The 24534-nt window shown below is 42.2% G+C and overlaps 1 protein-coding gene across 1 annotated transcript; it reads left to right on the top strand.

The window, feature by feature from the left end:
* Positions 1–1933: 1933 nt before the first annotated feature.
* Positions 1934–20918, top strand: SH2D1A (SH2 domain containing 1A). Its single transcript, XM_006259115.3, has 4 exons — positions 1934–2295; positions 16173–16236; positions 19444–19570; positions 20134–20918. The coding sequence occupies exons 1-4, from the start codon at positions 2159–2161 to the stop codon at positions 20169–20171; spliced, it is 366 nt and encodes a 121-aa protein (XP_006259177.1). The 5' UTR covers positions 1934–2158; the 3' UTR covers positions 20172–20918.
* The last annotated feature ends 3616 nt before the right edge of the window (positions 20919–24534 follow it).

Below are 24534 nucleotides of genomic sequence, written 5' to 3'. Positions count from 1 at the left end.
GTTCAACTTCAGGAAACATAAATTCAGGTTTTCCATGAGTGGAAATGTCATGGAGAAAAAGTAAATTTTAAGTCTGTTTACAAGCAGGTAAGTGAACCCATTTGAGCAGATAATTTATTGTAGATCTCAAGCAATAAATGCATTTAAGCAATACATGATCGGAGGAGCTGAAAGAAATCTGTTTTTTTCATACAGGGTGGCCATCTTTCTTCTGAATTTGTTTTACCCACTTCTATGCAAATCTAAAGTATCTGCTTTGTTAATGGCATCAGGAAGGATGTGTGGGACCTTGCTGCGTGTGATAACGTTAGATCAGCACAGCTTGGTTGTTCATGGCTTCAGGCCGACAGAAAGGACAAGGTTGTTTTTTTGAAAAGCTGAAGGAAAATGTTTCTAAATGTCAAATGCTGTCTATTAAATATACAACTCTGAGCATCACCAACTTAATCTACCAGGGAGTTTAGGAATAATGTATCATCTGCCTTGAAGTGGAAATAATTAGCACTTCTGACATTAAAAGCATTCGCATACCATAAACCTACATGAAAATAATCACAGGCAGCACCTGAACAGAGTGGTTTCAGATGACACATTTTAAGCCCTAGCTCTCCCCTGTCTGACTTTCACAAGTTCATGCATGCCGACTGCTGAGTATCGACAACCACCAAAGCAAAGTGAATGGCTGTTCGGTGAGGGGCTGCGTGCCCCCCTGGAGCTCGTCTTTCAGGTGGTTTTGAGGGGAATTGCATTTTCAACATTAAGTGTTTTCAGCCAGACAAACTCCTACAGATGTAGATGATGATACAGTCTGCCATGGAGCATAGGCAAGGGATGTTAGGAAGAAAATGTTCCCAAAGAGTTTTTTATCAATTTATTTGCCCTGATTTTACACCTCCAGATTTGGGGGAACTTCCTATTATTCACAAATTCCAAGGGGGTGGAGAAGGGGCAGCGCTTAGATAGATAGCTTCTCTCTTAATATTCCTGTGTTTAGTAGTTTCATTTAACAGTAGCTACATCCGTTCATTCTTAATAGCCCAAATCTAACATGTCCACAGCTCTTTAAGGTAGGCGTGATTTAAGATGAGAGGACAGCTCTGATCCTAGGCTGGTCTCCTTGGGAAAGGGTTTGAATGTGCTTGGTCCTGTGCCTCGGGCTACTCTAAATTAGCTTTGCATGTCCTCCTTTTAGCTCTTCCATGATCCGAAAGGACCAGAATAGGTGCTCTTATTTCTGGAGAAGCGGCCATAGGATTTTTCTGTTATCACGGCACTCCCTGTGCAAGCCAGCTAGGCTGATAATTCATGGCAGGGGAGGCTCATGTCAACCAGTTCCTTTGTGGCGAGGGAAAAGGGTCACAGGAAATTTTGGGCACTTACCCATATTAATGATGGGTAGAGTTAGTGTGGGTTTCAGAGCAGGTGCCACGCTGTGGCTGTTACAGTGACTAGTGTTTTACCTCTGAGAAAATCGGGAAATATGCAACATTAGAGAGTCAGTTTCTTCCCTCCAAAGTCAGACATCGTACAAGTTTTGTACGTGGTAGTAAAGATCTTAAAGGATCTGTTTTAACCTCTTGATTTTTAAATCGCCTTTATGTATTTTCAAGTTTCCTCTCAGCTTGGCTAATCTTTACCTTGCTTCACAGAGATGCAGAAAGCCCACGGGGGACTGATTTGACCCTTAGTTTTCCCACCGTCCATTTGACGTCTGTAAACATCTTACTGAAAATATGAAAAGACCCTTGAATAAAATGGTATTAGAATCCCAGCTCTCAAAAAAGTCAAGTGAGACCTTTCTGAGAAGTGGGGAGGAAACAGGCCTGTCTTTTTTGTCGGGGGGTTTGTGTCATCTATATACCTGAGTTACACAAGTGGCAAAAGGGTGTGAACCCTCCTTTCTGTATATTCAATTAGGTGGAGAGAGCGCAACCCTGGTGTCGCAGCTGTGAATTCAAGGCTGCTTTTAGCTGCCAATATGAGAAGTTATTAAAGAAGCTCTAAAATTGCGAACACATCCTGTTTATAACCACCAGCTCAGTGAGCAAGCAAGCGAGGCACAGTTGGGTAACATCAGTGTGCTCTGTGGCAGGCACTAGCACCAGCCACTCCTACATAATTGGATTTCATCTGGCTCATCCGTGTTCACCCTGAAGCAATGGATCCCGTGCCAGTTTACCATGGGAACATCAGCCGAGAAACTGGGGAGAAGCTCCTGCTGGCTAAGGGGATGGATGGCAGCTATTTACTGCGAGACAGCGAGAGCATCCCAGGAGTATATTGCCTCTGTGTGCTGTGAGTACAAAGAACCGAGGGAATTTAGTTTCTGCATCAACACCCCCATTCATGGTCTGTCTGAGGTCTGGGGGATCCAAGCTACCATTTGAGATGCAGCAACTTGGGAGTCTTTGAGGGGCCTGCTCCATTTGGTGAAGGGACACTGGCATGGAGACCTCTGGGAGGGCAGTGCTAGAGTTCAGTGCTCATGCGGCTCTTCTTAGGAACGCTGACTTCGAACTGCTCATTTCATGGTGCCTGTTTCACCTGCCATGATGCTTGCCCTTTAACATACCTTCTGGCATGTTTTGCAAATACATCTCTTTGCAAAAAAAATCCTGAGGATTTAGCTGCTTGTCTCTGGCTTCAGGCATAGACGCAAGTGGACCTTTGCTGGAAGAGCAGAGGACTGCCATGTAGAGCTTTCACCCTAAAAAGGCCATAAAACTGAACCAAGGCAAAGAGTTATTGGTATTGGGGTTGTGGCATAGGGGAGAAGAAGGAATGAGGTTATCATAGATTAGAGCCATGTAGCTGGGTTAGAAAACTGCCCGTGCTGTTTGCTCCTGCTGAATAATTCTTCGGGCCAATTGTCTCTTGGCTTCTTCAGCATCTGTTTCTGCCGCCTGGCCAATCTGCAGAAAACCAAACCTCTGCCTGTTCTGGTGCTTTCCATTCACATCTGGATGGCAAGGGGTTGCGTGCCAACATTTAGCCTGATTTTTGCCAGTCTTACTCAGGCTGGACATAGTCGCATGCACTTCCAGCATTTCTCTTATTTTTAGAATAAACTATCCTTACTGTATAAAATACAGACAGATCGTAATAAAAGAAGTATTAACATTTTATCAGCCAAGGTGAAGAGAGTTAATGGGGAAGAAATTTATGTCACCAATTCAGCAAGGAGTCACTGATGAGTTGTTTCTAAAATGGACATGAATTGTTAAGGTTTTGGGAGCTAATATTTATGGTGCATTTTAATTAACGCAATTTTAGTAAGAGGGAAGGATGAAGAATCCTAAGAGTTAGTTTTGTGGTTGAATGTAGTTACACTAAAACAAAAAAATCTCCAGCAAGGTTATTCAAAGGACTACTTTTAAAAATTGAAGAGTAAAAGGAGGCATGGCAGGAAAACATATTTGTATCAAGAACAAATTAGATGGAGATAAAAGAGGAGGATTTTGCTCATATGGAAGGGACAAGAGAAATAGTTAGAGGCGTTATGAGGACTACTAAACAAACAACTCCCTCTCACTTTTCCACAGTGGCCTTAGTATACTTTTCAAACATCACTTTATTTGGACTTAGACTCAGAGGGATATTAGCATTATCACTCTCAATTTGCAGGTGAGCAAACTGAGGCAGAAGGATGTTAAGTAGCAAGAGCTGTAGAAGAATTACACATGCAACCCGCTTTTCTTTTTAGAACCGTACTGTGAAGATCAATTTTTCTTTTCTCCCCTACTAAATGAGATAGAGACTCAGAGATACTCCAAAACTGTTTGGACCAATGGATCACCTTCCCCTAGCAACATTTCTGGTCGACCACTAGTGCCCTCCTCAGTAAGCTTTTAATTGTAAAGGAATTCCAAGTGCAATCTGCAGGCCACTTGCCACGGCAGACTGCATTTTGGGAATTACTGAATAAAAGAATTTCAGTACGTATATGCCACACCTAACATCTATTTCACCTCAGCCTCGAGCAAGAAAATCAACCAGGAGATAAGTGCACTGAGTTAAATGTGAGTGCAGGTTGAGGGAGCTGTGATAAGGGATGTTTAGAAGAACCAGACACTGAAAGCTCAAGTCATCCTAAAGATCGGTCAGATGAAATGAAAGAGTTGAGCATTGGGTCCAGTAAAATTTAATATTTCAATGCATGGTGTTGAGTAAGGAGGGCGCTGCCACTGTGGATGATATAAAGACATTAGGAAATGAATGGACGTGCAAATAACAAAGACTTTTAGAGAAGACTATGCACTGAACTACAGCTGGCAAAACCATGCAATACCAGAACAGCTCTGCCATGAGGGACCAGGAGCGAACAGGCAGTGTACTGCAAGTGAGCTCACTGCAGGATCTTAATGCTAGCAAAAAGAAAAAATGTTAGACTGGCCAGTATGTATAGAGACAGCATGTTTATAACTAGAGGCAGCAGAAGAGGCAATAGAGACAAAGCAAAATACAGAAGAGAAGTGTGTAGACTTCTGGGTTCATCATTATCAAACAATTCATTAATGCACAAGTAAATGTATTTCTATATTAAATAATTATTTGGGGGCAGCACACTTGCCCTTATAGCTGTGTGTGAAGCACTTAGGACATCACTGAAGTTAGAAAAATCTTTTCACCAGCATTAAGAGTCTTTGCAGATGACTGTTCTAGGAAAACCTAGAGAGATCAAGACTATTTAGTACTTACTGAAGACTTGATCTGAAATGATTTTTGAAATGGCAAAGTAAAGCTTGTATGTCAACAGAAAGACAGACATTGTAATAAATATTAAAGTTAAATGAAAATGCTATTTTCTCTTAAAAAAAAAATTCAAATAATACAAAAATTATTTTGTTGGAATTTATTTTTTCTATTCATTGTCCTCGTTGTTTAAAGATCAAGTCCAAAATGCGTGCCATTTGAAGAACAGATAAAAGATCAACAGTGGAAAGTAAGATATAATTATTGGTTTAGTGGGTTTCATACCAACTAGGGTTTTCTCTTATCATTCTATATGCAAAAAAAAAAAAAAAGAGGAGGAAGTATTTTTAGATTTTTCTCTCTTCTCTACCTTTCCCTTTTCCATTCTACTACGGAGGCAGCTAGAGTTAAAATCATAAAGATAACCTTTTTACAAACAAACAAAAAAAAAATCCTCAAAAAGACATTTTTTGTTGGGGGGGGGGGGACCCCCTATTTTGATGAAAATGTAGTGAACACAGATGGACTATCCAGCCATTAAGGGGCCCCTACACATGTGCAGGGAGCCTGCTCCCATTCTGCGCCCAGTTTCTGGAGTGGAAATTAATGCGCTCCAGCAGACTCTAGCATCATGTGTAACAGTGTCCCTGCGCTGAAAAATGGCAGCAGGGCGTTTTGGACTAAAGCTTGTTCAATGAGCTTTAGTTCAAAGCACCCTGCTGCCATTTTTCAGCATGGGGGATGCAGATACACATGTCGTTTGGGTGCTTTTAATTAGCACAGCTCACTACTTAAAACGCCCCCCTCTGCATCCTGGAGCATGTGTAAAAATGCCCAAGGTTCCCAGTGCAGTTGGTTTTGGGTGCGATACGACAACAGCATGCAACCAAAAACTTTAGTTTCTCTATGCAAGCTCTTCATGCCGGTTTTTCTGTGTTAGTAGTTTTTGGCAGACTTTGAACTTCTCAGTATAGATAGTAAAGGCAGCAAGGGTTAGGGTCAACAGTCTTTTGTACTCGGGTCTAAAATAATAAACAGCTATGCCTTGTACAAGGTGACAAGGCTGAGGTTCATGAAGTCACCTGGCGAGAGGTCATCATAATTGCCATTGAGTTCATCTCTGAACTATATCTGACCTTAGCACGTCTGTCTCAAATTCTGTTGAAGGGTGGCATAATAAAACTTGCAGATAAGAAGGTAAATGATGGTCAGGTCTTTCTTTTTATTTTGTTAATAAACATTAAGCAAGAAAGTGCCTCTTTTCCCTCTGTTTGCTTCCCCACAAAGTATTACTATGTTGTTTTGACAGGGCATGGCTTTCCTCCAATCAGTTCAGGCCCAAACTGTAGTCCCCATAACCTTGTGTATAAACTAAAGCCCACAAGCCTTCAAAGAGGCATTTATATGGGTGTGTATATTTTTGGCTGAGGCAAAACAAAGACTTTTTTACTTTCATAATAATTTGAAGACCACAGTGGTGAAGGCAAACTGTATGCAGAGTAAGGTGGCTTTTGATTTACAGCCGCATCTCTGGGTGGCTTTCTTTTAAAGAAAGATGCTTTCTGAGACCTTTTTTTAGCTTTTTCAAATGACATGCTCAACCCGGCACTTGCCTGTGCTGTGATTTCATTAATAGCATTATCAAACTGATAACATTAAGTACCTTAACGGTAGCTGTATTTAACTGCTTGTTTCAAATTCACCAACACAGGAGCTCAAATTCTTCACTTGCACATTCGTCTTGAAAACTGTGATCCTTGAAAATTAGGTTTAAAGAAGCATTTATCATTGATTCCCTCCCCTCTTTCCCTCTCCTCCCCTCCTTCCCCTAAATATTTAAACCAGTTGGATATTGCATTTAGTGCCATGAAATTTTGTTATTGAATCTAAGTTTTTTTTTTTAGGGGGTTTTTCTTCTTAACTAGTAACATCTTCTGTTTGCAGCAGTCTTGGATTTTTGTTTGACATTTAGACCCCATGCAAAGACCTTCTTCCCAATAAAGTCAATGTAGGACATAATAATTGGTCTGATTTTTTCAAAGCAACTCCTTAAACAGTGAGACCAGACCTTGAGACAAAACCTCTTGTGCCTATTGTGAGCACAAAAAGATCTGCTTGGCTTTGCAAGATGTTTCTGCATGTGGAAAGACATAAATTGGCAAAGTCAATGCTAAGCCTAGCACTTGTGTTTTGGACCTCAAAACTTAGTTGAATACTTGAATGTGGGCAGTTGTTTCCTTTGTACTCCCAAGCACTTGCCTTTTGAGGCTCAAAACGTACGTGAATACTTGAACGTGAGCAGAGCAGTTGTTTCCTTTACTTTCAAACTGTTTCCTGAAACCAACCATTAATATACTGTACACAAACTTTAAAGCATAGTTAAAAGCCAATCGAAAGCTGGAGTTCTTGGGACAATGGCAGTGGCATGAGAGATTCTATTCAGATTTAATTTACATTATTCTTTCCCATCATATTAACCACAATATCTGGGTTATGTTACAGGCCATGGATGGACGTGCTGTTTGAAGCACTCCAAGTGCCTTTGAAGTTCTCTGAGCAGCAAAGGTGATGTTCATGCCTGAAGAAGTACTTAAAAAAAGACCCTCAAAAAAGAGGAGCATCTTGTGCATGCTTCATTTTGAAGCACTTCCTGAAATGTTTGCATGATTCAGCAGAGAGCAATAGGAGGTAGTTTTGCCCTCTGGCATCTCACAGTGCTCTGCTGCCCAACTCATCCTATGTGGGATGGGGTCAGGGAGGGCAGGGTGGACAGCCAGTGAGTGTGCTCACCGGTCTTTGGGAAATAGAAACATGCAGAGATTCTTGCTCTTCAGCTCCCTGGTTGGAGAGCATAGCCACTGCATACCTTCATGGCCATTATAAAGTGTTGTGAAGACAGGGCCACATGTCTGCACAGAGCTATCATGCTCCGTATGGGAATGGGATTTGGAGCGCTTCAAATGAATGTCTGTCCATTGCCATAATCTAACTCTCAAATGACCAGATAGCTATTTGCAACTGGGTTGATTAGTGCTGGATCTGGCTCGAGTCCGGCTTAAACTCATGTCACTGTTCAGTCACCACACCCCTCCTCGTGTAGCAGTGTTCAATGCTTTGCTTTGTTCTTATTGTTCAATGCCTGGCCCCACGCCTTATTTACTGCACGCTATTCAGACTCCACTCTGAAGATGTTAGTACCTTCATGGGCTTCTCTGCTAGCATTTGAGTGCTTTGAAAGTATGAATGAATTTCTTTTCACAATGCACCTTTTAGCTGAATGGGTATTATTAACCCCCTTTACAGGTGGAGAATAGAGAGGGAGAGAGACTGAGAGAAAGGTTAAAGTTTGCAGTAGTTCTGGATGCTTAGGGAAGGATTTCTCAGAGCATTTTGCATTATGCTTTAACTGTCCAAAGCATGGATCTCCTTGACCTGAGCTGCCAGGGGTCTTGGGTGGGAAAGCTAGAAAATGACTAAATGCAATTGGTGTGTATGAAAAGTTTGCTTTAAGTGATTTGCTTTGCAGCACTTAGAAGCTCTGAAACAGCGACAGGGACAGAATCCAGTTTTCCAGTGCAATGTTCGGCTCCCTCGACTGTGAGATGAGCCTTTCTTTTCTTGCTAGTCCCTGTTTCATTCAGGACGTGCCTTCCACCTTCTGTAACAAATGAGGCAGCAGGTCCCAGAAGCAACAGTCTCATTCTTGACAGAGTCTTGCTTCTTTCCTAGAGCGCAGTCCACCTTGTGCACTGAGGGAGCGTTCCAGCGGAGAAAGTGTCAAGTATGTCATTGAAGACTTTCATAAAGCACGCATGCATTTCCTAAAATGTTGAGTGCTTGTTATTGCAGGTTTTGCATCCTTCTGATGGGTTTTGGATGTGATTTCCTCAGATCTTTGCTTTTACAAAACAAACTGAAAAAATAATTCAACAATTTGGAGTCATTTTGCTGCCCCTGTGGTCACCAGCACTATTGGAATCGTTAGATTTGCTGTAACAGTCAAGAGAAAGCAGAAGGACTCCCCAAGCCTAATGACCCCTTGGACAAGTACAGTTAAACCATGCCAGTTTCTGTAGCTAATGGCACGTAAGGTATTGATGACTAGTGACAATAATCGGGTGTCATCATCTGTGTGGATCACAGCTAGAGGTGATCAGCCACGTATTTTTCCATTGTTTCTGACATTGCTTCAGTTGTTGTAGACTCTCCTGACTTGTTTCCATCATGCCCGAACCCTCTCTGCCATCCCCTTCAGTCTTATTGTCCCAGCCTTGTCTCCTTCTACTCTCCTGCCACCCAGGTTCCTCATCCGACTCCTAATCTCTCTCAACCCCACCATTCAATCATTTCCTCCTTCTCTACCGGGTAATCTCAAACCCTGGCTTCCGGTTCCCACTGTCCCTTGTGGGTCCTGATCCAAATTTCACTTCTCTAAGTGTCTCACCTAAATTACTCCCTTTGCTGTACCTTCAACAGGTCAACTCTTGACTCTTCTTCGTTCCAGTTGAGCAATTTCCTCCTTCAAGCTGTTCAGAGAGTCAGCACGGAAGAGTGGTGAGGGCACAGGAAAAAGAGTATACCTGGTCTAAGTTCTAGCGTGCAGTGCCAGAGTAGTCTTACGGAGGCAGGAGATGCAATGGCAGATAAAATCCTGCTTGGCCCGTGTAGCCAGAGCTGGAGTGTAGCCAGTACAGAATGACTCCTTGGAGAAATTAATTGCCAAATTCTAACATCTTTACACAGCACTAAGCATTACAGTTTTACAATGTGTTATAACATTGTCATAGTTGGGTGGTTTTTCTCAGGACAACGTGCTGGCATAAGGCACAGGCTTGATACTAATGTCAGTCCCCCCCCCACAAATTTGAGACCCTTGTCCAAAGCACAAGCTTCTTCACAAATGTCACAAGAAGTTTCGTAGCATGAGTAAAACAATATGCTTTCCCTTAGTAGTCTCAGAAACAACTGAACATATTTTGCGGACATTTTCCCAAAATCTGTAGCTTAACGCTGATGTTCCTCATGGGAAAGTTCAATTTGAATGGTTAAAATTCAGCTAAGTTAGGAGCAATTGAATGCAAGGTCTCAGAAGGTCAGGTAAAATAAACTATGTTCAGAAATACCAGCTCCGCCTAAAAGAATGCTTCAATGACAAGGTGATATGTGTGACTGCCTTAATTTATCCATTAACAGGCCTTATACTGTGTTCTCAAGTCTGGAAAGAGATCTATTAAAAAAAAAAATCAGGTTTTGATATAATTTTTGCTGACTTTGCTTTTCTGTTTTGTCTGTTCAATTTAGGCCCTGAAAATGAATAGAAATTATTTTAATGAAATTCTCCAACTGAGCTACACAACATTTGGAAATGATTTTAAAACATACCATGTAGCTGAAATGTCACGGTTAATTTTTAAACTGCCGCATACGGCTAATATCCTCCAGCTATTTCAACAGTGCAGAAGATTGTAATTATTCACCTGTTAAAGCAAATGTGGCTTTAACAAGTTTGAGCAGAACGGAAAATGGAGAAGTGGTGAGAATAGGTAGGCAAATGCTGTCTTAGTGTGTGTCAGCTGTGAAGATGCCTTTGTAGTTCTGTGGGGAATGAGGTATAAAGGCAAAAACCTATTGTAGAAAGCAAAGTATACTTCCTGTAGCAGGCCCTTGACTATTTCTCCGCGAGAGTTTTCCTAATGATAGTGTCACAAGAGAGAGACTGCTAAAGGTCTTTCTAGCAGGAAGAAGAGACTTTGTTATGTCGATTTTACCAGAAACATGTTAGGAAAAAAGGGAAATATGTGAGGTGAGACCAAATCTCAAGCCTCTAGTGAGGCGTTGACCATCTTGCTCCTGGTACTTGTAGCGAGAGTTCTTTTCCAATCCAACTCATGAGCAAGTTGGAGAGAAGGCACATGGATCATGCCTGCAGCCTGTCGGGATTGCCTCCAAGTGCTAAGCCCCTCCACCTCCTCTCACTTGGCACGTTCTGAACCCAGAAACTCAAAGGCTACTCAAGTTGATCAAAGAGGCAAGCCGAGACGGGGCTAGCAGCATATTGTTGGCTTCAACACCTGCAGAAAAAACTTTTCTGCCCTTAGGGAACTATTCTAGACAAGGCTCCCAGTGAGCAGCTGCTCTCTGAGTTGTCCCTAATACAGGGACCTGTCCCTTTAGGGAGTTGGGTCACAGCTGCAGGGTAGGGGGCCAGAACCAGGCTGAAGGTGGCCAGAGGCATGAGGATCCTGCAACTCTGTTCTTCCACAGGTTGGGGAGAGCTACCCCTCCAAGGGAAAAACTGGGATGATTCATTTCCATGTAGGTTCCCCATAGGAATGTGGATCTGAAGCACACTTTCTCTTCCCATCCCTTTATCTATATTCTAGTCTCTAGTGGGTAAGAAGAAAGAAGTTCAGGTTTAGCCTCCTGGCATGTAGTTCATTTGCTTTTAGATATGAAGTTGCATAGTATTAGAAGCAGGATGTAGAAGAGCTTGTCTTGTCAGACTAAGAGTTGTTCCAATGTGAGTTGATTTCACAGGAGAAAACTAAGCTGGCAGTTAATGGTGCCACAGGGGGAACCCCTCGTACACTGAGCCTAAGACTGATGCAACATGCTTTCTGTGTGCTTTATAGGAGTAGGCAGAGCGTAGGTATAGGGAATCTTTGCCGTTTAATAGGAAAAAAGAGAGGGTGGGTACTTACTGGATGGGAACTGTTTTGCATAGTTACATGTGTACACATGTACTAAGTCAACTTAAAATAAGGTGACTTAACTAAGTTAATTTAAGTTAAGCCACATCAGACAGTACCCACATACAGCTCCTTGATATAGTGGCAGCCATCTTGGGAGCTAAGTTAACTTAACGGTTGCAACTCAAGATAATATACCTCGGAGGTGTATTATTTTGTGCTGCAGTTAAGGTGACTCTACTCCACATACATGTGTACACTCTGACAGTTAAATTGAGTTCAAAAAGTTAAGCCAGCTTAAATGTCAGAAAATTAGTACTTGTGTACCTATAGGGCAAGGCAGGTTAAATCGTGAAACATTGTATGAAACAGCTGGCAGGTTGTGAGAGAAACTTGGTTTGTCAGAATGGGGCTATTTTCACGCTGAAAAGAGAAAGTGCTTTCAAGTGGTAATGCAGTATGTCCTTGCTGTTTAACAGAAAGCTATGATAAGATCATGTGTGTTAGCAAAACAATGATCGGCAGAGCTGCAATTCATTTTGCTAAAAAAAAAAAAAAAGATCTTGTGCAAGTTGTCTTATGGGAAAAGGTCTTTGTTCAGACACGTTTTTATTCCAACAACCATTTTTTCAGTGGAGCATGCATCCAGTGAGGTCAATATTGTGTCATCTCCCTCTTATCCTTAGATAGCAAGTTCATTCACTGATGGGTTCAAAGCCACAAACAGTACCACTCAACATCACAATTCATTCCCATTTCATGCCTTCGTGTCTCTTTTCCACCATACAACAGACCCAGTTCCCAGCCATTGGTCTCCTGTAGTGCGGTGTGCATAGAATACCCTCTGGTTACTTCGTTGTATTTTAGAGGGCTCCTAAACTATATACACTGAACGCAGTCCATATTTCCGCTTTCTATTCTTTTATCCAAAGCTATTGATCTGTATTGTGCTTTTCTCAGGATTATTTGAGGGTTGCTTAAGAACTGTGTTTTTTATGGGGGTAGGGAGATAACCTTATGCCCAATCCCCAACTCAGAGGACCAGTGAATCACTCCTTTCTCCTTTGCACTGTCCAGCTTTCTTCCCATCCGTGGGGTCATGTATTTGCCAGGAAATAGAAACTCTGTTTTTCCAGAAAGGTGAGCCTTGTGGAAGAATTGAATTTTGAAGAGATTTAAAGCACAGTGAATGGTTTTGAACAGTACAGCACCAGCTTTTGGTAATGGGCCTGCTGAATTATTAACAATTGTGAAATTAAGTTAAAAAAAATCACAAACTAATGTTAGATAAAATACCAAAGGAGTGGAAGAAGTTGATAAAAACCACTTTGGAGGAACAATAAAAGGTTGAGGGGATAAAAGTGAATGGAAGGACTCTTGTGGTATCTTCTGCTTTGTTCCAACTTACAAAACCCTGTCTTTGAGGCCTTTATCTAGACCTAGTTGTGACTATAGAGCTGGAAAAATAGTGGCACTGGAGTTGAAATACCTTACTTCATCTTCTACTGGAGGGAAATTGGGAATAAATGCAGGATATGTATATCACTTTTCTAGATATTGAGGAAGTGTATAATAATATTCAGTGACATAGCCTCTGGGCTGCACTGAAAGACTTCAACATTTGAAAAATATATTAATATAGTACAACTGTGTATTGTGGTTCAAAAAGCAGAGTACAAACAGGAGAGGATTAATTCAACATTATATTGCAATAGGAAGATAGGTGCACTAACATCAACACAGTTTAATAAGTGTATGAAAGGAAAAGAGTGATATAGTAATTCCAAAATGTTAAGGATAGGGTGGATTTAATGGCCATATTTAACTTACTTTAGATATACTGATGTTTTGGTTGCTACAGCAAGGACCAAAGCTATAATACAAATGAGGACTGGAGACTTGAAGCATGTAACGAGAAAAAATGGGGTTTGAGATAAAGCCAAATGCGTGGTTTTAAGCTGATGATGAGAGAATCTTTGATAAGCTGATCAAGCGGTCGATAGCCATAGTTACAAACAAGTTAGACACTTTAGATACCTTGGAGCATTAACTGCTAATAACAATTAGATGAGGAAGAGAAGTGGGGCGTTGGTATATAGGAGGGAGTGTGTTGCCTGTTGTTTTTGCAGAGAACTTGTAGTTCTAAGCGACTACTCGGAAAGCTCGAGCTTCAGGAATGTGTGATCATGACGAAGCCTTGTTTTATATCAATGTAAGACCGGAATGCATTTTAGAAAGAAGAAAGACAACTTAAAAAAAAACAAAACTACCCAAACCCATTGTAAATAGAGCAGTGAGATGATTTTTGAGCTAGTAAAGGAGAATGGTGTACAGCGAAGACGTTCTCATAAAGAACTGCATGTGGCTACTGGGGAACAGAGCACTGTGGCAAAGGTAAAACCCAGTGACTTCAGTGGGCAAGGCAGAGCATTTGCATTCAGAAAGGCTAGAAGGTAAGCACCATTTGGAAAGCCATTCATCTGGTATTCCAGACTTAAGAGCTCTTAACATGAACTGTTTTTTTAAATAATGGCAGGAAGCAGTGCAAGCAAATTGTGAAGTAGTCAAGGACTTCTAGGCTGAGAGAGCAGGCATCAGTATGGGAAGCTTGCGATACGGGTGCTATAAGTTATGCAGTTTTGTATAGAAACAATAGGCCGACACTTCAGCTTCAGTGCCATTGGTTTTGATGGAGCATCACCGTTCTGCACCAGTAAGTGAACTGTCCCCGTTCACCTTGTATACTCATTCACACTCATGCAAAGAGAGAGTCCGGTGGGTCTTAAAGCTATCAAGTCAGAATCAGACCACTCTGATGATGAATGTTGTGATAACTGTTAACAACCTGCCGGTCAGGTAGTTACTGTCAGTAATTAGACACATTTCTGGCACTTCAGAAAGAAGAAATTCAGCAGTGGTGAAGTGGTGACATGCGAGGTGGAGCATAGATCATTGCATTCCTATGGTACCTGGTAGGGGTGTGCAAAACAGGCCGTATTTGATTCGGATTCGGATTTGACCTGAATCGGGGAGGCAGAGATTGGATTCATTGATTCGGATCACTGTCTGGATTCGATTCAGCTGAATCCAATTCTGAAGATTCAATGATGATTCCTGGAATCAACAATTCGGCCATAGACACAGCTTTAAATGTTTTTTCTACATACCTCGAGGTACCAGGTGTGGCTCATGAACACTGCAATGGTGCAGTGGATGGAGCACCCCACAAGAGCATAGGGAGCCCCCCCGAGTGCTCGGCGGCAGACCTGGAAGTGAACCGGAAGTACTTCCAGGTCAGGAATCAGCTGCAGGGAAACCCCAGGTGCCCCCCAGACCCAGGAGGCACCAGTTGTTGAGCCAGGGGGTTGGGAGGGGGTCCCCCCGTGCGCTCCGTGGCAGACCTAGAAGTGGACCAGAAGTGCTTCTGGTCCACTTCCAGGTCCACCGCCGAGTGCTCTGGGGACTGCCCCTCCAATGCTCCCATAGCATGCTCCCTCCGCCCCACCACCCCGGCATTCACAAGCCACCTGGTGCCTTGAGGTATGTAGAAAAAACATTTAAAGCTGTGTCTATGTCTGAATCTTCGAATCTCTCCGAATCGATTTGGAGGATTCCAATTCAATGCAGGGAGGTTAAAAGGTCTCCTGATTCGATTCAGATTTGGAGATTCGGCTGCTGAATAGGGCCGAGTTTGCCAAATCGAATCAGCGGCTGAAGCTTCCCACAGCCCTAGCACCTGGGTCATTTATTACTTCAGTTGTTTTGCCGTAACTACTACAACATTGCACATAATTTGAAAAATTATAATATGCAGCTGCTCTCTGAATAGTGTGATGCAGAAATAATGACTATCACAAATGGCTAGATTATCACATAATTATGTTTTTTGAAATGTAATATGTCTGGGCCTACATTGTGTGCAGGCATTTATACCTGTACTTTGTGGGTATTAAACATAACCATTTGGTTCTATTACCACTGACCCTAAGTTTGCACTGTAAGTCATTTACCTGTCCAAATGGTCATTAGCAGCTGTCTCTTCTCACAAGTCACACCTTTAAAGTTTTGTATCTCTACAGTGTTGGATTTCTAGGAGATCTAAGACCAACTCTGGGTAGCAATAGTTTTTTTTTTTCACAGCTCTTAGGCTGTGACCTCTATGCTTATTGTCCCTTGAATGGAGGTGAAATTTGAAATGGATGAAGGTTTCCCAGCTTCATCAGGTACAGGGGACTCCTGTGTCAGTGTTTCCTGCATGGAAGCTCAAAGGATGGTATTAAGAAATAAAAAGTAACTAATCAGACAAACTGTAACTTGCTGTGATTTCTGTGGTTTTTGATTAAAAAAAAAAATTAGGTGGCATTGGTTCTGTGAACATTTTTGATTGATTTTAAAAAAGCCGCAAGTAGCAGCCCTGCTATTTACTAGTGACATGCAGCCGTTCTGTAGAAAGTGTGTCTGACGTACATGCCTGAGTGTTACAGGTCACGGATGGGAAAATAAAAATGTTGAACAGGTATCACAATTTCATTTTTAATATAAAAATAAGTTTTTAATCACAGATGGATCAACTCAGTGCCCTAAAGTATTTTGAATGCAGCAGGTTTCAGTGGGATGAAACCCAACTTCTGACCAGAGTCATAATTTTGCATTTCATACTGGAGACGGGATGAATTAATTTATTGCTAAGAAAAGGAGATTGTTACATGAACTAACACTGAGGTTACAGAGCAACTGCAACTAAATCTGACAGTCGGATTAACTAATAGATACCCATTGATTCTTTTATAGGTATAAAGGATTTGTTTATACCTACAGAGTGTCCAAGACAGACACAGGGTCATGGAGTGCTGAGGTATGTAGCTCTCCCATTTTTTTTCTACGATCTTGTATTCTGTTGAGTACAGTTATTGATGTAGTGCAATTAATCCTGATTATTCACATTTCTTCACTGCCTGATTCACGTTTAATTTGATCGATCTCAAGCAAGCCCATCACTAGGGTATCTAGGTGCCAGTACTGACAATCTTGAAGTCATAAATTCATTCTCTGTTACACTTCAGCTCTTGCATAATGCAACAGTGCATTAATTTGCATCATTTTAAATGGAAGAAATATTGTGGCTTTATATATTGATGGGTACAATCAGTACTAATGTTTTCTCCATCCTACAGGCCATTAGTACCAGGAATATTCAAACAGTTCATTATAATTTACACTCATTTTTAACTTAATTTCTCTACAGATATGTTTATCATTGGCATGAACCAGCTACATAATAGCTGAGATTTGAGATGACATTTATCCTCACTTCTCTTTTGAGGGAATTAGTAACCCCGGAGTGGCATAGCAGTATTTGAAATCATAACAATGATTTAGGTTCATGACATGTGAATATTAATTCTTATTTATTTTCTGAAGTTCTTGTTCTGTGTCTGGATGGAGGCACTATTTTAATTCATAATTAGATTTCAGTTTGCACATTAATGAACACTGGTTTACAAAACTTAAAGTGTGGTTTAATATGCTTATTTTTTTCTGGAAACCTGAGTCCCATTCTGAAGTTAGTTAGCACTGGACCCTGGAGCCAAAAGTAATTCACAGCTTTTCCTGCTGTAGCAACATGAACAGAGGAATTAGTCTTTAGGCATCAAGACTAATCCTTGCATTGGAGTTTTCTCATTATGGGAATGTACTATTGGGTCAGAAAGACAGATTCAAATTAACTCTCAGTCCCCCAGCATCCCAGAATGCTTTGTACCTCCCCTGAAAACTGCACCTCCCAACCCCCCCACCATTCAGGGTCAATGGGCTATCCTGGGCCCAAGCTGTCTGCTCCAGCTGAGCATGGAGGCATGCTCTAGCACCCCTGGCTTCTAGCCTGAGCCATTGCAGGGATGTGGCTGCATTTCCAGAATCAAAAGTGGATGTCTATTCACTTACTTATCAGTTCAATCTACACAGTTTAGGCTCACTTGCAAAGATTGAATCAATTCAGCCTTGGGCTTTTTGACTGTCTGTACTTAGCCAAGATGAGCAAATGGACCTCATTTTGAAACTGGGATACTAACTGACTTTCATATTGGAGGCTGTAGGGTAAAATCCATCACGGCCTGACAGGCTCTCTGAGCTCAGTGAGACTGTACAATAGTGGTTGTGAACCTTTTCAGACTCAAGGCACCCCTCATAAAATGTCAGCTCTTAATTTCACTTGATTTTTAACTACAGAAAAATAATAGAGGAATTCTGCTATTGCATACAACTCAGAAGGACTACAGTAGGTGAGAATGCTTATAATACTATGGATTCCTCTTTGACGTACCTGTGTTTATCTTGTGAATGATATTTGTACACCTAGCAGTGCTAACATTGCATGGCACCCTGCAGCACCCTTGAAAAGATCTCAAGGCACCTCAGCGTGCCATGACACCTTGGTTGAGAATTGCTGCTTCCACCACTCAGCTGGTACTTGGATGCAGAATGCAGCTAGGTGTGAAAATTACTGTGAATTGTAGGCCACGTTGATTGTTGATGCTTGATACTCCCTTGTGGCCGTGGGCTGCTCTAGGCCTGTTTAGTGCTGCCTGAAGATCAAATGATTTTCTGAGCAATTGATGTGCTTGGTGGTAGTGAGGTTTCCCCCCTTCTCTACAAGGAGTGCAGCTGGGGTGTTTCCAGGGCACCTCAGGGTATCCCAGGGATTGTGGTCTTTGGAAGGCAGCCTGGCTCCTCACAGTTTTCATAGGTCAGACCCAGACCCAGGAGCCCCGTGGGGCGCTCACTCTGTTCAGCCTGATTTTGAGTTATTTGTGACAGCATTATGGCCTCTTCATTTTCCTCTGGCAGCTGGTGCTCCTTTCTCTTTTGCCTTCATTACTTTAGGTATGAAAAAGCCAAGTGTCAATCCCTCTTTTTTAAAGCCAGTCCATAAGCACACTGCAGCACATTCAGAGTCTGGGTGATGAGTTGATGTCAATGGCCCACTCTATTGCTTTTAATGGAGCTAGGACTTTTCCTGCAAAGGACTAATGGTGGGGCAGGGCATGCCTTCTGATGTCACCAGGGTCCTTGGCTGAATAGACCACAAATGTGGGCATTGCTATTGCGCTTTCTTCAGGATACTGAGCTCTAGACTATGGCAGACACTGGTGAGGGGATGTGCTGAATTATTTAAAAGCTGCTTTTGAGTCCTAGTTCAAAGCCCTTGAAGACTAGGATACTTTGTGATTTGGTTTTTGCAAACATTAAAGTAGAAAGGTAGACAAAGTGAGCGCAGAAAACCAGGTAACAATTTGTCGGGTCTTCCACGCTAAAGACATGACAGATGGATACATGGAAAGATCACTCATGAGAACACTTGCAAGCAGGCTGGAGTCATGCCAATATTTGCTGGTGCAAAGAGCATCACCATAAGCTCCAAGACGTTCTCTAGAGCATCTTATTGGTGTTAGGCAGCCACAGGAACGAGAACCACTTTACAATTAATCCAGTATGGTGCTTGCTAACACTGAAAGGCTTAAGAGCTTGGGAAACTGGACTGACACGCTCACCAGCTATGTTGAATCAGGACCTAGGCATGTGGGAGCTTTGCTAAGAAGCGTATATGTTCTCTTGGTGGGCCAGAGCTTTTTTTCCTCCATCGCATCACATCACATCACTTGATAGCTGCATCTAACTGCAGTGGCCATGTTGGTATGTGTTTCAGTTCAAATGAGTCACTAGTGCCCCACAGAAGTGCACAGAGTTATATTAGGCATGAACATTGGCTATGCAGCTGCCCTGCGAGACAGCAGGGGGGGTGCAATAACAGATAGGAAAATGAGCTTAATTAGCATATGTGCAGATTTGAACTAGCAAAGTCCCTGGAACAGGGAGAGGAGAGAGAACAGCTCACTAGGTTGGGCTGAGCTTGAAGGGCCTGTTGAACAAATCTGTCAGGCAGTGCTGAGACTAGCTTCTCTGTTCTTTCCTATGGATTTTTACATTTGTGCAAATTATGCAGCTATGTAATGTCTCCCGAGTTGCTGTAAGTCATAACATTTCTTGGTCTGTTGTTTCCCAGACTGCACCAGGGGTCCACAAAAGATTGTTTCGGAAAGTACACAATCTCCTCTCAGCCTTCCAGAAGCCAGACCAAGGCATTGTAACGCCTCTGCAGCATCCTGTTGAGAGATGTATGCATCCACAAGGTACCGTGAGGAGCGCCTGAGAGCATCACTTTGTAGCGCCGTCGAGCTTGCTTGCTGTCTGAGGCACGGTGTCTATTTCCTATTCCTCTTGTGTGCATGGAGGTGTTGCCAATCTAGGTAGCCAAGGCAAGATGTGGGGCATCTGTACAGGCTGCACAGGCATGCTATGATAGCCGCAAGAAGTGGTGGGAGTTGAGGATCTGTTGGCCAATGTCCCACTGCTCTTTCTCATGGGAGGAGCAAACTTTATGAGGATCTGAGCAGAAGGAGCAGCTGCATAGTAGATGCGTTGGGACTTTGTATTCCCTCCACACTGAGCATCCCAAGTCTTTGGGCAGGGAGGATTGATATATAGCATTCGGTACACCGCCTAATCTCTGAAAAAAATGTTGTTAGGCAGTTTAAATTATGAACCTTGGGGGAGGAGGGTGGTTCGTTTGAGGGACTAATCTATACACCAGTGGCACTGAAATACACACCCTTGGATGTGTTTTCCCCCCCCCTTCTTGAGACTATGTTCTTTTATATATATCATTTTTTTGTGTGTGATTCTTTTTCTTTAGGGAGAAAGGAAGACCGGGACTTTTACCTGCCTTCATGAAGACATTCCCACCGTTTTAAAGTAATTTAAACCAGCTTTTAAAATGTCTTCTTTTGTACATACCCTAGCACAGAAACTGTATATTATAGATAATACAACTCCATGAGTTTTCCTGTAACATTTGCAGAAATGTATATTTAGTAGACGTTTTAGCCTGAGGTTTAAAAGATTGCTTGAATCTAGATTTAAAAAAAAGACATGGAAGACAAATAACCAGCAAGTGGATGAATTAATGTTTTCCTCTTCTCTTTATACCTGGGAGCTTTCTATTTGAATATTCCTTCTCACACTTACTTGAATTCATTTTGGCTTCTTTTCTATGTTTGATTTTTGACCAAAATTCACCAAAGTGCAAAAAAGCCCCATAAATCCTGTTCTTCACTCGCACAAGCCCTCAAACTAGGGGCTCCTATGGTGCACATGAACAAAGCTGTGAACAAATTTGAAAGGGACAGGCAAGATATTCCTCCACATCTAACTTTACATTCATATCATATGTCTTCTCGCTGGAACTGTTTGCAGGCTCATCCAATCAGGAGAAAGAAACAAGGTTACATCATCTAGGTGAACAATTATAAATGGCTAGCACAGCTTGAAGGTAGAAAATTCAAATTTGTGATTGAGCCGGATCTTTAAAAAAATCAAATGCCTTGCATTTTTTAAGAAAAGCCAAATTAATTTAAGGAAGTTGTGTGGGCAGGAATAAAGATGGCTAATTTTGGTAAAATAAATTATTCTTTACAGATAGTTTGTTGTCTTCTTTCATTCCCTTTGGGTTTATATGACCGTGATGGTAGAATATTTGCTGTATTGCTTCCTATTATTATACGACTCCATATTTAAATCGATTCCAGACCCTGATGAGGCACAGAAAAGTGTCAGAAAAATCTGTCTCTGCATGTAGATTAAAAAAAAGGGGGATTTAAACTCATTTTGGGCTTAATTATAGTGCTGACACTGCCTTGCTATAATTAGAAGAAAATGGAAAACAATTTTGAGTAGAGTTAGAGCTCTAAAATAACCATTGTTAAAGACAAGATCATGTTCAATTTGCACAAGTAGTTTTTGCCACTTTCTAAGCACTCAAAACATCATGACTCAGGGGCCCAAATTCATGAGAGTGGCTTTCAAGTGACAATTTTTAGGGGGATTTTTTTTTGGTGTTTAAATGAATACATTGAGGACTCATGGTTGCCATCTGGCATTTGAATTTTTATGATTCATGGTTTTTTTGAAGATTTTCTGTGTCACCATGAGGGTTAGCACCTTTTTAAAGTCAAGTCAAGTTATGCAAGTGGAGGTTCTCCTGTGAACACTTGACTCCAGGAACTGGAACAGGAACCAAATATTGTGACTCAAGCTAAAAGGGCAACATTTGGCAATACACCATGACTAGTGAGTTTCTACTGGCTGCTGACTGGTCGCTGATGATGTAGTGTATGTTGTGTGTGCATATACGTGCGTGTATGTAGTACCTTCTCCAGTCCAATTGTTTCCTCCCATAGCCCTTTTGGGCTATAGCAAAATTCCAATCAATTACCTCCATCCATAATTTGTCCTGAAACATGGCCTTTCTCTTTGTTGTTTACCATTTAGCATATATAATGCTGTGACCATGCAACTGGGTATAACCCATATCCCTGCTAATGGCCAGCTGGATCATTTATACAGATGCACAGAGGTTAGGTAATGCTTAAGACAAGGATTTATTCCAATATTCTGCAAATTATGTTGGCAGGCATGCTATCCATGCATAGCTACTCTGCCATATGTCAGGGGACCCCGGTGACTGATCTGAGAGGAAGGCTTTGTTCAGAAAGGCCGCATTTCAAAGTACGCAGTAGTTTGCCACAGTTTTACATGATTGGCATTGCCCCTGGCTTGAGTTTTAATGTGGGTTTCACTTTCCGGTGGACTCCTGAGCTGCAACTGGTCTTTAACAAATAAAGGCAATGTCATCCCATGGCCAAATGCTCATATTGAGCAATTCCTATGGGATGGGGGGCTACAGTCATACAATACAGGACTACTTAACCTCCAGAGAAACAGTCACAGGCTTAGGGGGCCTTCCGAAGTCTGGTTATGTGAGCACAGGGCAGCCCAGCTGTCCAAGCCTATGGGCTCCATTTAGTCCATGCTCCCAAAGCAGCAGACCTTGTATGATCTGCGGTGTCATCAGTTCAGACAGGGGCCTAATGCTTCACTGCCCCAGTCTACTCGGAAGCAGAAGTGATTCACTGCATACTTGTCCTTTGCCAGGGTCAGGCTTTTCTTGCAGAGTACTACTGCAGACCTGAAGTGCTTGGAGGGCCTTCTAATGGCATGAATGCAAGCCTAGAAGAGGACTGGACTATTTCTGTGTGCGCATATATGATCATTACAACCAAGACCCTTAGTCACCCACTTACTGAGACATTCATCTATCTACACAGCTGACGCCCCACGTGTTTTCAAGCATTTGGTTTCACTCTTTGGTGTATGAGTGGGCAACTTTGACTGTGCAGCATCTGAAGGCCTGCGAGTGTCATAAAGGAACTTTGTTTCTCGGTTGTCAGCATTTAACTTTGAAGTTTGATGAGTTTGAAGTTGTTCTTCTTTAACAGCCAAAATAAAAATAAAATATTTATGGTAAAGCATAAAAATGTTCCTTCAAAACTAACACAGTGAATAAACACACCAAATAAACCTCCCACTGGTCCAGGGACAGGGGGAAGGTGGTGCTATAAATCTACAAACATTTTAGTTCCTTGCTTAATGTGTTCCCCCACCTAAATTAGTTCCAATTTTCAGTTAAGTTGATGCAACAACAAAAATCCCACCATATAATGTCATATTTTATGGTGTGCTTCTGCATATTGTTCTGTAGCTAGTGAGGGTATCAACTCCTGGTTGAAACAATGTTCTGATCTTAATTGTTTTACAGAGTGGCAGAAAGATTTACTTTTTAATAAAAAATACTTAAAAAAAAAAAATCCCATTTTTTTTTCTTTATTGTTGCATTATTTAGCAAACCTCAGCCATGGAGGAGAGGAGGTGAACTGACTGGGATGCTGGGGAATTTTATGGGTTTTTTTGTTTTTTTTTTTGATTGAACCTTTCATTACTTGTCGGTGTCTTAAAGATTTTATTTATTTATTTTTAGTACTTGTTAGTCAACTTAGAGCCTTGCCTTTAGCTTTTCCCTTCACTGCTCTTGCTCATTAGCTTTGTGCTCGTGCAAATTTATTTCTTTACTCTGCCTTTCCGACACAAAACTACTTGATGCTCAACACAACAGGTCTGACACGTGGCAAGCTGCCTCGGGTGGGGTAGGAGAGGCTGGGGCCAGCATCCGTGCTGGCCCCAGCAGCCTTACCTTGGCCGGGGGGGCACCTCCTGGGGCTGCGGTGGCAATGATCCTGGCATGCAGCGCCTGGCCTGGAGCTGGAGTGTGGCTCTGACTGGTCAAGCTCCAGTTTCAGGCAGCATGTGCACCACCCCACTCTTTTCTTGCAGGTTTTTTTTTTTTTGACACTGGGAAATCCCAGTGTCAAACCCCACTCCCCCCCCACCAATGCTGCAAAGTAGCAGTGCAACGAATGCATGCACGTGTAGTGCGTGCAGTTTGTGGTCCCACAGATGGGTTTGCAGCACCACAAACCGCATGTGTGTGCGTGTGAGCATGCACACCCCCCTACTGCAACCAAATATTGAGTCAAAGTGGAAAAGGGAAGTGATTGATTATCAAGTGATTATTTAGTTAACCTCCCCCCCCACGCAGTTTCACCAGGTCTCGCAGGGGACAGGACATGTCGAGAAACACAGGGAAAGCTTGAGCCAAGTTGCAGTCTCTGGTAGAACAAATCTCAGAGCTCAACTCAATAGGGAGAGACAGTATTCAATGGCTGTATCTTCTTGTTTTGCAAGGAAAACCCTGTGCTAGGAAAAGCAATGTAAAAAAAATGGGCCATGGCAATGGTCACTGGGCTGAGGCTAACTGGTGTGAGCATGGTTGTATAGTCATAGTCTTAAAAAAAAAATGCATCAAACAGGGCAGCAGATGCCATCTTGGGTAAGGCAAGGGAATGTCATTTCAATTTGTGATGTGACTTATTAAGAGAAAAACCTTATCTGTGTTGCTGTTGAACCCCATGGGAGTTTTGGGCTTGCTGTAGGCCTGAGGAAGAAAAACTGCAGGGGCTAGTAAGGGGTCACCATTCATCCCTCATCACTGCCATCCGCTCCACCAACTCCCGTCTTGCAACCGGTATTGCCATTTCCTTGCTGGGAAAGCATAAGCAGCTGGTACATGTTGACAGGAATTGTTTGCTACTGTTTCATAAGCAGGGCGTTTTTTTTGCAATCAGCTTTGTCTGACTTTGCC

The sequence above is a fragment of the Alligator mississippiensis genome, chromosome 8, assembly GCF_030867095.1.
Source record: "Alligator mississippiensis isolate rAllMis1 chromosome 8, rAllMis1, whole genome shotgun sequence".
In the NCBI taxonomy this organism is placed as follows: domain Eukaryota; kingdom Metazoa; phylum Chordata; order Crocodylia; family Alligatoridae; genus Alligator; species Alligator mississippiensis.
The sequence above is the reverse complement of the archived record's forward strand: the minus strand, read 5'-3'. Positions and strand labels throughout refer to the sequence as shown.

Excerpts from the sequence above, each read along its gene's own strand:
- SH2D1A (XM_006259115.3), top strand. The coding sequence starts at position 2,159 with ATGGATCCCGTGCCAGTTTACCATGGGAACATCAGCCGAGAAACTGGG. Across the intron at positions 2,296-16,172 it reads GTATATTGCCTCTGTGTGCT|GTATAAAGGATTTGTTTATA; the intron begins GTGAGTACAAAG and ends ATTCTTTTATAG. Across the intron at positions 16,237-19,443 it reads CAGGGTCATGGAGTGCTGAG|ACTGCACCAGGGGTCCACAA; the intron begins GTATGTAGCTCT and ends GTTGTTTCCCAG.